Here is a 16,093-nt window from a genome sequence, read left to right as displayed (position 1 = left end):
TGCAGAGGTGGGACAAGAGTTGTCCTTTCCCTGCATGGCTGTTCTTGCTGAGATCAGACCCACATCCAGAGGCAATGCATAAGTGAGGATGGTAAACCCTCACTTCTGCACTGCCGCAGTCTGGGAGCTGGGCTCTGGGGACCGTGCTCAGGGCTTCCTTCCCCGGTGGCTCCTGCCACAGCTCTGGGTGCTGAGCTCAGAGCTTCTGCCCCCCGCAGCTCCAGCCGGGGCATCCTGGGCTTAGGGGCTTCCACCTGAACTGCTCCAACCCAGACAGCCTGGGCTCAGGGCTTCCACCTTGCGACTGCAGCTGGAGTTTGGGGCACCCATCTTGGGGTTTCAACTCCCTGTGGCCCCAGCTGGCTCTGGGCTTCATCCTTTGTGGATGCAGACAGGCTTAATGCGCCCAGGCTTGAGGCTTCTTCCCTCACAGCTCTTACTGGGGCTCGGGGTGACCAAGTCAAGACTTTCACCCCTGGGGTTTCTTCCAGGGCTGGGGCACCCATTTTTTTTGGAGGGGGAATTGGCCAGGGGCCCCTGCCTTAATCTGCCACTGGTCTGGATTAGCAGCTAGGAGCCCCTGACTGGGGTGCTCCCAGTAGCACGAGGGAGATTCTATCTATCTCCATGAACCTCCTCTAGCTGCAGGAAGCTCAGAGGCTGCTGCCTTCAGAGCCCAGTTCTGATGGCAGCACAGAAGTAAGGGTGGTAATCTTGCCCCCGCCACAATAACTTTGCAAACCATCCCCCCTTGATCCTATTTTGGGTTGGGAACCCATGGTTATAATACAATGACATTTCAGAGGTAAACATCTCAAATCATGAAATTGACCAGAAAGGACCACGAATTTGGTAGGGCCCTACACATTAGCCTGGCAACAGGTATCAACACACTCTCAATTTCCCTTTTTGCCTGTATTTGAAGTCCGAGAGCTTCTGTTCCCAGCAAGCTACCTAGTTTTACAGAAGCAGTATGGAACTTTCACTCACTTTTATTTAAGTCAAGATTCTCTCTATATAAATTAATTGTAAATTGATTTCACAGCATCCTTCAGAAAACAGGTTGGATTTCTCCCTCTCTCCCACACTGACCAAAGGCCTAGCCACATATATCAGACTTCTTATTAATTTAAAGCCAGCCTAGAACTCATAAGAATGGCATTCTGGGTCAGATCAGTGGTCTGTCTAGCTCAGCTTACTGGCTTCCAGCAGTGGCCAGTGCCAGGTGCTTCAGAGGGAATGAACAGAACAGAGCAATTATCAGGTGATCCCCATGAAATTATCTTCCATGAACTTATCTCATTCTTTTTGAACCCAGTCATACATTTGACCTTCACAGCATCTGCTGGCAATGAGTTCCACAGGTTGACTGTGCATTGTGTGAAGTAATACTTCATTTGTTTTAAACCTGCTGCCTATTAATTTAATTGAGTCTCCCCTGGTTCTTGTGTTATGTGAGGGTGGTAAATAACACTTCTCTATTCACTTTCTCCACATGATTTTATAGACTTCTATTATATCCCCACCTTAGTCATCTCTTTTCCAATCTGAAAAGTCTCAGTCTTTTTATTTTCTCCTGCTATGGAAGCTGTTCCATACTCCTAATCACTTTGTTGCCCTTCTCTATACATTTTCTTCTAATATATCTTTTTTGAGATGGGATGACTGGAACTGCACACAGTATTCAAGGTGTGGGAATATCATAGATTTGTATAATGGGATTATGATGATTTCTGTCTTCTTATCTATCCCTTTACGAATGGTTCCTAACATTCTGTTTGCTTTTTTGATTGCTGCTGCATATTGAACGGATGTTCTCAGAGAACTATCCACAATGACTCCAAGATCTCTTTCCTGAGTGATAACAGCTAATTTAGACCCCATCATTTTAGAACACACTTTACTAGAAGAGTGCTCTAATGCACACTGAATATTTGTTTCAAGGCTATTGTACTATATCTTTAAGAAGACAGTCACACTCATTAAGAGCATATCTGTATTATTTAAACCACTAGCTAACCATTCCACATATTTTCAGATTAATGTGATAAATTCCAGCACAAAATAGCTTTCTTTCATTGTCTTCAGACAATATATTGGGACACTGTGAGCAGAGTAATGGATTTTACTATTTGTTTAAAACTAGAAAAAAATCTTCCTCAGGGAATTTCTTTTTTGCCCATAAATCCTTCAGTTAGTATGGTCCATTTTATAGAAGAGGAAAAAAGTTGAATATTTTCCACTTCACTAAAGTGTACGGTATTACAGTATATGGCCAATGAATCTCATATTGTGAGATATGATGCTGCCAATGCAGTTTTAATGGGAAATAAAACCGCCTTTGTCTGTTTAAAGAGAGATTGCTTCTTTTGCAATAATATAAAACAAAATTGCTGCATCAGTATGTGGGCTGCGGTTGAACAAAAGGTTTATATTGCATCCTAAAACTAAAAAAAATAGCAATGATATTTTTACCAAGAGACCATCTTAAAGAATGATCTGTCAAGGAAAAGAACCATCTCATTGTGCTCTTTCCTTACTTAATGTGTATTTATGAAATATTTTTTCCAGTTGCTACTCATATTTCAGTATTTAGTATTTTTGTTCTGAAATGCATATATGTTGAAGGACAGCTGAGAAACAGTGGTATTTTCAAAAACACTCAGCATTGGCCTAACTCTTCACCTGCTAAAGTCAATAGGAGTCTTACTATTTTCAATAGGCATCGTAATCCAACAATGAAAGCTCTTGAAAATCCCAACCATTGTATTTTGCAAACCCAGTTCATATCTTAATAGATATATGGCATAGAAGTCTAGAAAAATACTTAGAAAACAGAGATAAAGGGTCCAAGATTAACGCATCTCTATGAGTAAAATGAAAACATGGTCACACCTGTAGGTGAGTTTGGATGACAAATAAAAACTGAGACACTTTTTTCCCCACTCTTTGGTTGTTGTTTTGTTTGGAGTCATTGTGGATAGTTCTTTAAAAACATCCACTCAATGTGCAGCCAGCAGTCAAAAAAGCAAACCGAATGTTGGGAATCATTAAGAAAGTGATAGATAATAAGACAGAAAATATCATATTGCCTCTGTATAAATCCATGGTACACCCACATCTCAAATATTGGGCATATTGATGTGATTGCCCAATATCAAAAAAGATATATTGGAATTGGAAAAGGTTCAAAAAAGGGCAACACAAATTAAGGGTATGGAACCGCTGCCATATGAGGAAAGATTAATAAGAGTGGGACTTTTCAGCTTGGAAAAGAGACGACTAAGGGTGAATATGATAGAGGTCTATAAAATCATGACTGATGTGGAGAAAGTAAATAAGGTTCTGCCAGAAGCTGGGATTTGGCGACGGAGGATGGATCACTTGATTGCCTATTCTGTTCATTCCCTTTGGGGCACCTGGCATTGGCCACTGTCGGAAGACAGGATACTGGGCTAGTTGGACCTTTGGTCTGACCCAGTCTAGCCATTCGTGTGGCCTTCTGTTCTAACTATATAGATATTATTTAGTGTTTAAAATATTGTCTCATACAATGACACTGTTCTTCCTGTCCTTTACTATTTTGTTATAATTCTATTAATTCCCAGTAACTTTCAGAGATTTTTAAGGCCAGACAGGACCATTCTGATAATTTAGTCTGACCTCCTGTGTAACAAAGAGAATAGAAGCTCACCTAATTTCTGAATCAAACATATAACTTCTCTTTTGAACTATGACATATGTTTTTTCAGAAAGACATCCAGTCTTGATTTAAATACTGCAAGTGCTGGAGAATCCACCACATACCTGTGAAAGTTGTCCAGTAGTTAGTTATGCTCACTGTTTAAAAAAAAACAACACATTTTATCACCACTCCAGTCTGTATTTCTCTAGCTTCAGCTTCCAACCACTGGATCTCATTGTGTCTTTGTCTGCTAGAATAAAGAGCTGTCTATTCTCAGAAATCTCTTCCACATAGAGGTACTTTTAGATCATGATCAACTCACCTCTTGACCTTATCTTCAATGAGCTAAATAGACTTGTATTTTTAAATCTTTCACTATAAGGCATGTTTTCGAGTCCTTGAATCATTCTTGTAGCTCTTTTCTGAACCCTTGTCAACATTCTTTTTGAAGTATGTACACCAGAACTGTAAGCTGTATTCCAGTAATGGTCCTATTAATGCTATATATAGAACTGATACTACCTGTCTGTTCCCGTTCCATATTGGTCTGATTGTGCCTCCCAGGTTTGCATTGGCCCTCTTAAGGACAGCATCATGCAGATAGCTCTCATTAACTTGGTTATCTAACCTGCCCCAACTGTCTTTTCAGTGTCACTCCATTCCAGGAACCTGTCTCCATCCTGTAAGCCTGACCTAAATTCTTTGCCCTTAGATGTATGACCTTCCATTTGACTGTATTAAACACATGTTGTTCAGATTAGTCCACCTTAACAGGCAATCCAGATCAGTTTGTATAATTGACCTATCCCAAATCATTATTTAACACTCCACCAATATCTGCAGTTCTACCAGCAATGATTTTATGTTTTCTTCCAGATTACTGATAAAGATACTGAACAGAATTAGATCTTTGTGGGACCCAACTAGAAACACCTTCGCAGGATGGTGATTTTTCCCATGTAAACTTATTATTAGATTGATCAGATAACCAGTTTTAACTAATTTAATATGGGATGCATTGATTTTTGTTTAGTGCTATTTTTTGTCAAAATGTCACATGGGACTAAAGCAAATGTCTGAAAGGAGGCTAAATATATTGTATCAATATAGTTACCTTTATCAACCAAACTGTTATTCTCATCAAAGAAAATATCAAGCTTGTCTGACAAGACTTATTTTCCATAAAATAGTGTTGTGAAATTAGTTATGCTTCCATTGTTTAATTCTTTACTGATAGAGTAACTATATCAGTCTTTCCATGATTTTGCATGGTGTCAAAGTCAGTCTAATGGGCCTGTAGTTACTGTGCTAATCCCATTTACTTCTTAAATGTTGCACATTAGTGTCATTTCAATGCTCAGGAACTTTCTAAGTGTTCCAAGATTTGTTAAAAATTAACAATAATGATTCAGAGAGCTCCTCTGCCAATTATTTTAATACTTTTAGGTGCAAGCTATCCATTCCTACTCATTTAAAAAAGTTTAATAGTTGCTTTTTAACGTCCTCTCTAGTTGCTGATGGAATAGAAAGTATTTTACTATCACTGCAACACATGAAAAATCATCTTGCTACTTTTCAAATACAGAACAGAAATATTTATTGAATACTTCTGCCTTCTCTACATCATGATTGCCAATTGTACCATCTTTATCTAGTATTGGACCTATGCCATTGTTAAGATTTCATTTGTTCCTGATTATATTTCAAGAACAACTTCTTATTCTCATTAATCTTACTGGCTATAGATTTTTAACCAGCTGCCAGTTTGTACTCATTGCTGTCAATCTCCCCATTTTCTCATTTGTTATTTATTTTATTATTTAATCACTACTTGCACATCACTTTTTAACCAGGATGGCTGTTTAACTGAAGAATTGCTTTGGTGACTGAGGAACTGTAATTGTATTTGGCATCTAATAAATCATAAATAAATCACAATAAAGAATTCTAAACACCCAGTTATCATTTACATTAGGTTTGTTTTTCTCCCACTGAATTTTGCTCAGAATTCTTGACATCTTTCAGGTATAGAGACTTCCAGATTTGTGCTTACAGTAGGATGGTCTGTCTTTCACTGTTTGTGCTCTGTAACATAATGCCTCCTCAGATTTAATCTACACTGTCATTTTGACCTCTGGAGACCTAATATCAAATTCACACTCCAGTATTTTAGTATTTGTTCTTTCAAAGGCAGAGAAGATTCAAGGATTAAGGTTGCAGCTGGGGACATTGATGGAATTCAGATGGGCTTTGAAGGTATGCAAGAAAGGAGGTGGAATAGACAACTCAAGATTTGCAGACACCTATCAGACAAAAGGACCAGGAAGGAAGATTCCCAGAAAGGGAGGGTGACCCATGGAAGAACATGACCACGAGGACCAGGCAGAGGAAGAGACCAGCTAGTGATGATGAAATTGCGTTGAGTAACATACTTGCTGCACTAAGGGATGAAGAGGAGAAGAAACAGGCAGATGGTGGAGTAGCAAGGAAAAAAAGAAGGAAAGCCAGTGCCTGTAGAAGAGAGGAAGAGATATTGGAGGCCAAGGACTGGAGCCTAAGGAAAAATGAGGATGTACAGGGGACTGCGAGAGAGAACATAAAACAGATTCATACCAACACCAGCAGGAGACAGATCTGTGTGACCAGGGACTCTACACTCAGAAGAGTCAACAGGCCTTTTGCCAGATCTAGAGAACAGAAGAATGAACTGTCTGCCAGGAACAAGGATCTGAGTTGTGAAGGGAAGGCTGAAAAGGATCCTGATGGGAGCAGTGAAAATCTGCTGATTCTGCTGCAGGTCAGGACAAATTACACTGCCAGGTTCCCACTGGGGTGGATCAAGGATGATTACACTAGTTGGGTCAGATGCTTGAAGAAGTGGAAGCTTGGGAGATTTTTGGTAGAATAATGAAGGGGGGCAAAGATGCGGCAAGATAATGAAGATCAACAGATGTCTCAAGATACTGGTGCTATGAAGAAGATTTGGGGATGATGGATCACTGGGAGGCATTTACACAAAAAGACTCTTCTTTACAGATGGACTCCACTTGAGTACATGGAATATTAATATTATAGGATAAAGGCAGGCACACAGTTGATCAGAAGAACTTTACTGTAGGAGATGAATGGAGATGGGTGTGAGAGACTCATGAAATCTCCACACCTGGCTTCAATACATAGGAGATATAGCAAGGGATACTGAACACTATAAGGTAAGAGAATGGACAGCAAAGCGAAAGTAAATACAAATATTGAGTCAGGTAGATTGTTACAGTCAGTGAAAGGACTAAATTTAATCTGGCTAGAAAATCATATGAGGTTTGAGAGAAACAACTAAAATGATTGTACATAAATGCAAGGAGTCTGGGCAATAAAATGGAGGAACTGGTACTACTGGTGCAAGAGGTTAAAGCAGATATAGGGATTAAGTACTCATGACTAGAATACAAGTATGGAAGCATATGTGCTGTTTAGGAGAGAGAGGAATAAAGGTAAAGGTGATGAAGTAGTGTTGTGCGTCAATGAAGTGGTGAATAGTAAAGAAATAGAATCTTTTGGATAAAAATCACTTTGGAGAAAAATTGTAAAAGAGGCCCTAATGATATTTGCTTTTGTTGGGATTTGCTTTTGACCCCCAGGATCAGATAAGGACAGAATTTTTCTGATGTTCTGAGAGGGAGAAATATTTTTGGGACTTGTGATTGGAGACTTTAATTTCCCATATGTAGAGTGAAGAATAAATACTACTAATAGTGATAGGCCCCCGTTATTCCTAGATGTGTTAGATGACAGTTTTCTTCATAACACTGTCACCAAACTAACCATAGGTGATGCAATTTTAGACTTGGTTTTGGTAAGTAGCGAGGACATCATAAAAGAGCTGGTCATAGGAAATAACCTTGGATTGAGTGATCATGCATTGATTTGGTTTAAATTAAATGGAGAGATAATCAAAGTCAGGTTGTCAATTAAGATTCTTGATTTCAAAAGGGTAGACTTTGGGAGATTATGAAAATTTGTTGAAGAAATCACTGAAAGCTCAAGAATTTAAACCCAGAGGAGGCTTAGAATTTCTTCAAATTAACCATACAAATTTGCATCCAAGTGAGGGGAAAAAACTTGTATGGAAAGGTTCCAGACCCAGCTGGATGAATAACCACCTCCAAAAGCTTACCAGGAGTAAGCAGAAAACCTACAGGAAAATGAAAAAAGGGTTTATCTGGCTATATCTGCTATTTCCCTGCTGTTATAGGGAACCTGTTGCAACTTGGTCCCTCCTCTTCTCTGTCTGTGACACATAATAGTTTAGTTTCCTGTGGGCTGTAATACTTTGCTCTAATTTCGGTCGTTGTTGCATTTAACCTGCTGGTGCTGGGTGGTGTTGGTGGCCTGTGGTGTACAGGATGTCAGAATAGAAGATTTGGTGATCACTTCTGGCCTTAAACTCTATAACTCTAAAACACCTCTTTTTACTGTGTCATTATTAGTGTATCTGAGGGCAAGTCTACACTACAGTGCTATATCGGTGCAGCTGCACCGATGCAGTTGTGCTGCTGTGGCATGGCTGGGGAAGACACACTATGCACACAGGAGAGCTCTCTCCCATTGGAATAATTTCTCCACCTCGGCAGAAGAGTAAGCTATGTCGGTGGGAGAGTGTCTCCTGCCAACATAGCACCAGTGTGGACAGCACAAATCTTGAATTGCTCGGGGATATTTCACACCCCTGAGTGATGTAAAGTAGATTGATTTAAGTGGTAATGTAGGACTGCCCTGCCCTGACTATCTTATCCCACATTAATTAACCTGCTTTTTTTTCTAATTGAATCTGTTTCTTGATTATACCTCTAATCTTTATTAAGACCACTTTTTATATTACTCTCCATTTCCTGGTGTTTGCAAAACTTCCCATATATTCAAGTGGTATCCATAGGTTTCATAGTATGTATAATTTCAGAAATCTGTTAAATTGGGTATTTAGAAATGGATTTTTGTGGTGGGGAGTTATAGAATTCTTTAAAGGAGAAACTCTTATGTTCTGGAGACTAAAACCCTGAAATTAAAAAGAAAATGGTCCGTTCCTCTACATTTAAATTCATGTCTGCTTTTTTATTGTTTTCAATTTTGGTTCAATATAGTGGTACTGTTCAGATGCTATCTACCACAGAAAAGGAGACTACAATAGTTTGAAGTTGTTATGCTTTGTTTCAGTGTAAAGACTGAAAGTAACCCAGCATCTTAGTGCAAGTCATTTTTTTTTATTTCTTGGCACGTGATACCTGCTGAATATGATGTGGAATCCACTTAATATAGTAGGCCAAAACACCAGAGGAGAAAGAGCAGAACTATTTTGTTTCTGGAGACTGTACTGTGACTCATGACTACAGCTGAGTGAGCCATCACTAAACTTACAGATATATTTTATTTCTCTTTTATCATTCTTTCACTTCACCATCTTATTAGTATAATAATATTAACATAAGAGTGAAGTCATTGTTGATTTAAAACTGATTCTCACCAAAATTATATGACAATGCAGTAGGCACCAAGTGACAGGAGCCTTTTGAGGAAGCATGTGATTAAGGGAAGTACTTTTGAGCTGAAGGGCAGTTGACTCTTCCACGCATACTGTAGTAAGGACTGCAGCACACTGCAGCTGATCATATATTTTTTTCTGGTTAGCTGAGAGAGAGTACATAAATGCAGCTACTCCCTCTGAGAAACTGAATCAAAATGGCTTCAGTGAAATCTCCTGACAACAAGGTGACCTCATTCAGTCAGGGAACCAGACCAATATCATCTGGCTGATGTGATCTGTTACAACCAACCAACTCAACTCAAAATTTGAGGGGAAAAAAAGAAAAGAAACAAATGCAGAAATGTACCACAGAGTGGCATTAAACATCATAATAGTCAAAAATCTTGTTCATGAAATTTCTTTGGAAATTTTAGAAAACTTCCCCAATTTCCCAAATGTTTCATGAACTCTAAAAGAACTCAATAAAATAAATTTTACCATGAATATTTTGTCCAGCTATGTAATGCACCAAACACTTAATAAGCTCCCTGAGGAACATATTTCAAGTGAACACTAAGAATATTAAAGAGTATAATGTCTCATTATAAAGTATTCTAAAATAAGCCTAAAGGGAACAAAATAAACTGTTTTTATGGAAAGTGCAAGAGGAAAACATTGAACCTATTTGAAAACTTCATGCCATATGCTGATTGGTATACCAAGTCAAAAGTTGAAAAATTGGTGCAGAACCTAAAGTGCAACTAGTAGACCTGTTTCAGCTTTAAGTGTCTCTAGAATCTAATAAAATAGAGTGTGACAAAAGTCAATTAGTAGGGAAATATAGTCCTTTCAAGAAGATGTGTTGATTAAAGTGCATATTTAATGGCACATAATGCAAGTAACAAAGCCTAGGTCTTTCCAAGCTGCTCTTTCAAATGTTTAGGAGTGTCATCAGTATTGCTTAAAGCAGCCATGTATGTATTAGAACTTGTACTTTCCTTAAGATTGAATATAATTCTTTATTTTTAATCGAACTAGTCATTTGCCAGTGCAGTAAACAAAGCCTAATTTTGCAGTCTCTGGATATTTAATAATCACTAAATATTCCATTACAAAACAGGTTCAATCCCAAAAATGTATGACAGTCGTACATGATTGCTCAGGAAAATTAAAGCAATTACGTATATTGGATGGCAACAGCAAACCCAGATTACTGTGTTCACTGATTTAAAAGAAAAAAATCAGAGTCCATCAACACTCTAAGCCAATGGTGGGCAAACTGCAGCCCACGGGCTGCATGCGGCCTGTCAGGGTAATCAGCTGGCAGGCTGCGAGACAGTTTGTTTTACATTGACCATCCACAGGTATGGCTGCCTGCCGCTTCCAGTGGCCATGGTTCGCCATTCCTGGCCAATGGGAGCTATGGGAAGCAGCACGGGCTTTGATCATTTATCTGCATTTTTTATTACTGGCCTTTAATTATTTTGTGTAAGCTGATAAAATAATTATCCTTTTGATGAAAAAAAAATTGGAAGCAGGGTTCATTTCCTTGAACTCATCAAAGATGTATTCTTTTTCACAATCAATTATAATTGGATAGCTGACACCTAGCATTTAGATTTTTGCCTCATATTTTATTAGTTCAGAGCAGCAGCAACATTAATATAAGTCTGGCAGACAATCTTATAAAACTAATGTCCTGGTTAATAGAACATCTGGTACCTATTTGTTTTAGGTGTAATTTCATTTATTGTCGAAGTTGAAGATCAACAGCAGTCTCGACATAACAGCTCACCGGAGGAGACAGATGGTGAACAGGCCCTTCAGAAATTGTCAACAGAGACATCACAAACTGTTGATGCAGCAAACGCTGGTATGTTTATTATTACGGGTAATTTCATTATCAATCTGTATAAATTCCTATCATCATTCATTTTTAAATGAAATGCATATTTGATGTGCCAAACCACGTGCCTGTGAATAATGCATAGCCAAATGTTTATTGCATATGTGTACAAGAGCTTGTCTTTTGATTGACTCGCAAAAGATTATGTAGCTTCAAGCTTTGTTTGATTGTTGTTTTTCTCTTTTTGCAACACTGTTAGTAGTCAAATGTCTATTTTTCAAAACTAGTGATAATACTGATAGCTTAAACGTAGAAGAAATCATTTAACACATTTTGCCTTACTTTTAAAGTTATTCTTCTTTGATGGCAGACCAAATAGTACTGATGTGATTACATTGTTTCAAGACAGGAAAGAAGAGGATTCCTGAAATTTGCTGAAATACTGTCTCAGAATATCAAACTAACCTGTTTTACAGGAAATCACAGGCTCTTCTTTGAATATTGTCAGTATAAGTCCCATTCTTGGGATCTGTAAGTGCCGTTGGTATGAAATCAGAGAAAACAGATTTTGTAGCAGTTGTAAGCACACTTGCTTCTAGTACTGTATATTTGGGGCTGACATTATTTATGAGACTGCTGCTCCAGCCCCAACATACCCAGTGTTTACTAGCTCCTCTTAGTTCTCAGATTTGCTGGTTCTAGCAGTGGAATTTTCAGATCTCATATTCCAGGTAAATCAAATGGAGATAAGTTAAAAGCAGAATCAATATCAGAACACATAGCAGTACCTGATGTTTTAAATATATATTTTGCCATGTCTAAAGCAGCCTCTTCTGAGTATTTCAGAAATGTCTGTCAACAAGATAAGCAGTTCTACAAACTGTAATTAAATTAATATGTTTATGCAACATTTTTCTCTTTGTTTGGCAGTCAGCTATAATGCCTAATTTGGGAGAGCAGACCCATCTCTTTGTTACTGCTAGTTAACCTCCCAAAACTGAGAGTCTGTACTGACAAACGGGAAATAGCGTGGCAAAAAAGCAGTGTTTTAAGCTTTTAAGTTTAAGTGTTAAGCACCAACTAATTTTATTCTGCAAATTACTAAAATGTTGTTATGTAGAGAAACAAGCAATGCTAGGCCATATCGTAGAAATGGATTCTCTCAATACGAAGTCAAGGATATGAACTCCACTATTTGAATGTGATCTTTTTATGTGTTAGGGACACCAGAGCTAAAGTCAAGCAAATTTTGACTATTTCTATAAAGGGGGAAATGAAAGAGAAAAAGTAAAAGAAACATAAACAAGCAATTACCAATGGTTATTTCAGTTACAGTCTCTTTTTTTATGTCTTTTTTGGAGAGCTTCCAGCAGAGATTACAATTTTAAGGGTCTGCTGTGCTGTGGGGGGTTAGAAGAACACATTTCCCAGGTAAATTAAGGCTGAAATAAACTATTACTCAAAATCAGTAGTGAACCTGCCTTAGTGTACCAGACAACTAAAACATTTTATAATGGACAAAGGAAAAGTCAGGGAATTGGTTTTAATATATCAAAGTAATCTAAACAGTAAAGATCACTTATTTTATGCCCATTTATAAACTAAGTCCTAAGAATCTGAACAAAAACTATTTAATTCAGTTTCGTAACAGAAGCCGATCAATAAATACAAATCAATTAATATAAATATAACTATATTCAAATGGATTCTTACTTTAGTTACTAGTTATGATAAGGTTTTTTGATTCTATATTTATACATACAATATTCATATATTCTTATAGCAATGTTGTCAGTCATCGTATGAAATGCTTGCACTTAGATACAGAACAGTGCAAATAAACAACTCATACAAGGCTAAAACAATGTTAAGCAGTTGAGGAATAAATAGATAACTTCCCTTTAAGTGGAACCGTGATTTAAGATAACTTCTGTAAAACATTTCCCAAATGTAATAAGATAAGGACCATATTAATGCCAGACTGGGTGTCTTGAAACAAAGATGATATATCCTGTTTACTTGGAGATAGCTACTATAGTTTGTCTTCTGACAGAATAGTTCTTTCATTTACAACCCTCTATAATAATCATGTTTACAACTTGCTACGAAATAGTCCTACCAAATATACTATGCAAGGCACAAATCACTATAGCATTTATTTAAATATTTCCAACATTATATAAAGAAAAATAATATGAAAATTTTAGAAGCAAAATAAAAGTTTGTAAAGCTGCATTCCAGGATCTGTGCAATAGGAAATAAATATGATTGTATAGATAAGTAGGTGTCATCTTCTCTGAGAATCTTGGTGACTATCAACTGTGGACAAAAAAGCTGAGTTTTCCTATGAATTTCTTTGTCTAGTTTATATTCTTATTTAATGTCTGCATGCAAAATAGAAGGATTTGAGCTACCATAATCTAAGTGGCATATACATGAGCACTGTTGTAAATATCGCCTTACAATCAGAAAAGAAAAAGGCAACTTTGTATTAACCTAAATTATAATAATGAATTGTTATAATTCTAGTAATATTTTGCATCAAAAGTGATGTTTTTCTCTAACAAAAGATCACTTAGCAGTGAATGTAGTTCTTTGAATGCATTAGAAATACAGATCTGTGCTCCCTGCCTTGCATACCCATCAGTTTTTAGAGCCTTTTTTTTTTAGAAATTGTGCATAAACAGAAGCTGAGAGACAGAGATGCAGTCTCTCATATACTTGCAGGCCCAAGCTTTAAACACAACGAGGAAGCAGTCACACTTGATAACTCCTGCCTTTGTATAACTTTGGATGTAAAATACACTCTTCCTAGACTTCTTGACTAGAAGACTCTTCAAATATCAATTAAAAATAGAGAAGCGGTCCTATCATCTCTTGATATATTACAGATATTTCCCCCTCATTTTTCTGCTGCTAAGCATTTAGGGTTTGATTCTGCATTTTAAAAAAATGGTTGGCTTTTCTTCTTCTTAGTGGGGGGAAGTAATCACAACTCAGAACAGTAATTACTAGCCCTAATCCAGATCCTGTGTACTACTGCAATAATATGTGTACAAAATGTGCCTTTTGAACTATCATATGAAAACTAATAAGACACTGTTTATTAATATTATTGTAAAATGCATGTGTTAGTGTGATTATATGAAGTTACAAATTCCTTCTGTACGATGTTACTAGAACATGTTTAAGACCAGACAGCCTAGCCTCGATAAAGGTGATGAACAGGTTTGTCTTAGACAATGGAATGTTAGTTTACCTCAATTTACATATTAGCAGTAAATAAAGCTATCGAGCTAAAACAGTGGAGGTTATCCTGTTCCTGAATTCAAGAGAGAGAGAGAATTAACATGGCTCCTGCACACCAAAGACACAGGATTCTGACTCTCCGAAAGGTCTTCCTGACTTGTAAGACAAATAAATCCTTTTGGGAGTATGAGGAACAGAGGAAAACTCCATTTTTATCCTTCATCTTAAGGAGACAAAGAAACCAAGCAATTTAATCTGTGATGAGTGCTGGCCAGACTGGCCTATGTAAAGCTGGAAAGGAGACTGTAGGTGAGAGAAGTCACCTTGAACAAAGAGTATCTTGATAGATTGAGTTGTAGACTTTTAGACAGGTTTATGCTTTTATTTGTTTGGAACCATCTTCACCTTTATATCTTTGACTTGGTATCACTTAATCCATACTCTTTTGTTAATAAACTTGTTTTACTTCTACTATAATCCAATTCAGTGCTGCGCTTGAAGGGAAGGTGTATTTACCCCCATAAAGTTAATAAGTTGTGATGTCTTTAACAGAGTAGCAAACTTAATATCTTTTGTGAATGCACAGTGGTAAAGGCTATGCCTTGCAAAGAAACATCTCTGAGGAGCTTAGCGGCTGGAGTTCACTGCTTGTTACCTTCTCAGTGAGGCTGTGAAAGCCTTGAGGAGTTTGCAGATGAGGAAGGCAGACTGGTGTGGCTGGGAGCTGACTCTATCCAATCACCAGCAAAACTCTCTCTTCCTGAGGCAGAGAGGTGACACAGTGGGTCACAGCTCTGGTATCCCCAGAAGTGTGTGTTATGTATGGACTGAACAAAGAAAGTATCTGAGTGTGCACAGGCTGCAGACTGGTTTGCCAGTAAGAGGAGATGTGTGAGAATGGCTAGTAAGGACTACAGGCATTCATCAATGTGGTAGCAGCAATTCTACAGAAGCCTCTCCAAACACCATCTTACTACTCAGCACCAAGTCGAGGACTTAGGCCTTGATCCTGCAAACACTTAAGCACTTGTGTAACATAAGCACCTGAGTAGTAACACTAAAGTGAATGGGACTACTCACGTGCTTAAAGTTAAGTTGGAGCACATGCATTTCCAGGATTGGGTCCCTAGTGCATAAGGCACAGGAATTAGCTTTTAGAGTAAACATTTTTTATAATACTTTGAAAAGAGATGCCAGCATTTGTGTTACTGATATAAAAGTATGATTCATTTTTATCTTCAATGATCATATATCCATGCTACAAGCCTCTCTAGCTTAAAGACGAAATGAAAATAGCTTTTTCAAGAAATTCTACTAATGCTCTTATCTAGTTGGTTTTGTAGATGTGAGTCTTTGAAGTTTTGATTTCAAGCTTCATTACAAAGAGTATGAAGAAAATTGTGTCTATTAAACTTTCCACTAATGTCTCCTATTACTCTCAAAAAGCAGTTTTTTTCTGTTGCTGCTGGTGGTGAAATAACAAGAAACATTACTGATAACAATGAACATCAGTTTGTTTACAATGTTAGGGTACTTTCAGGTGATTTTACCTTGCTACCTTAGTTCATTATCAGTAGCTTCTGGACAATCTTTTGAGATTGTGAAGTCCTAGAAGAATAGTTTATTTAAAATCAGTTACCATTACAAATGCCAACAGTAGATGTATTAAGATAAGTTTTTACTTCTGTCATAACCTTAGTCCCAGATTTGGACCTTAGCGTCCAAAATATGGGGGTTAGCATGAAAACCTCCAAGCTTAGCTACCAGCTTGGACCTGGTACTTGCTGCCACCACC

At 37.6% G+C, this 16,093-nt stretch overlaps 1 protein-coding gene across 1 annotated transcript in view; it reads left to right on the top strand.

Moving 5' to 3' along the window:
• Nucleotides 1-16,093, top strand: part of CFAP47 (cilia and flagella associated protein 47) — a 681,124-nt gene that overhangs the window by 418,628 nt on the left and 246,403 nt on the right. Inside the window, 1 exon segment of the mRNA XM_030575652.1 lies at nucleotides 10,939-11,076. Coding sequence (XP_030431512.1) covers nucleotides 10,939-11,076 — 138 coding nt within the window.

Source organism: Gopherus evgoodei, chromosome 1 (assembly GCF_007399415.2).
Source record: "Gopherus evgoodei ecotype Sinaloan lineage chromosome 1, rGopEvg1_v1.p, whole genome shotgun sequence".
NCBI lineage: Eukaryota > Metazoa > Chordata > Testudines > Testudinidae > Gopherus > Gopherus evgoodei.
Note: the sequence above shows the minus strand (reverse complement) of the source record. Positions and strands in the feature narration are given on the sequence as shown.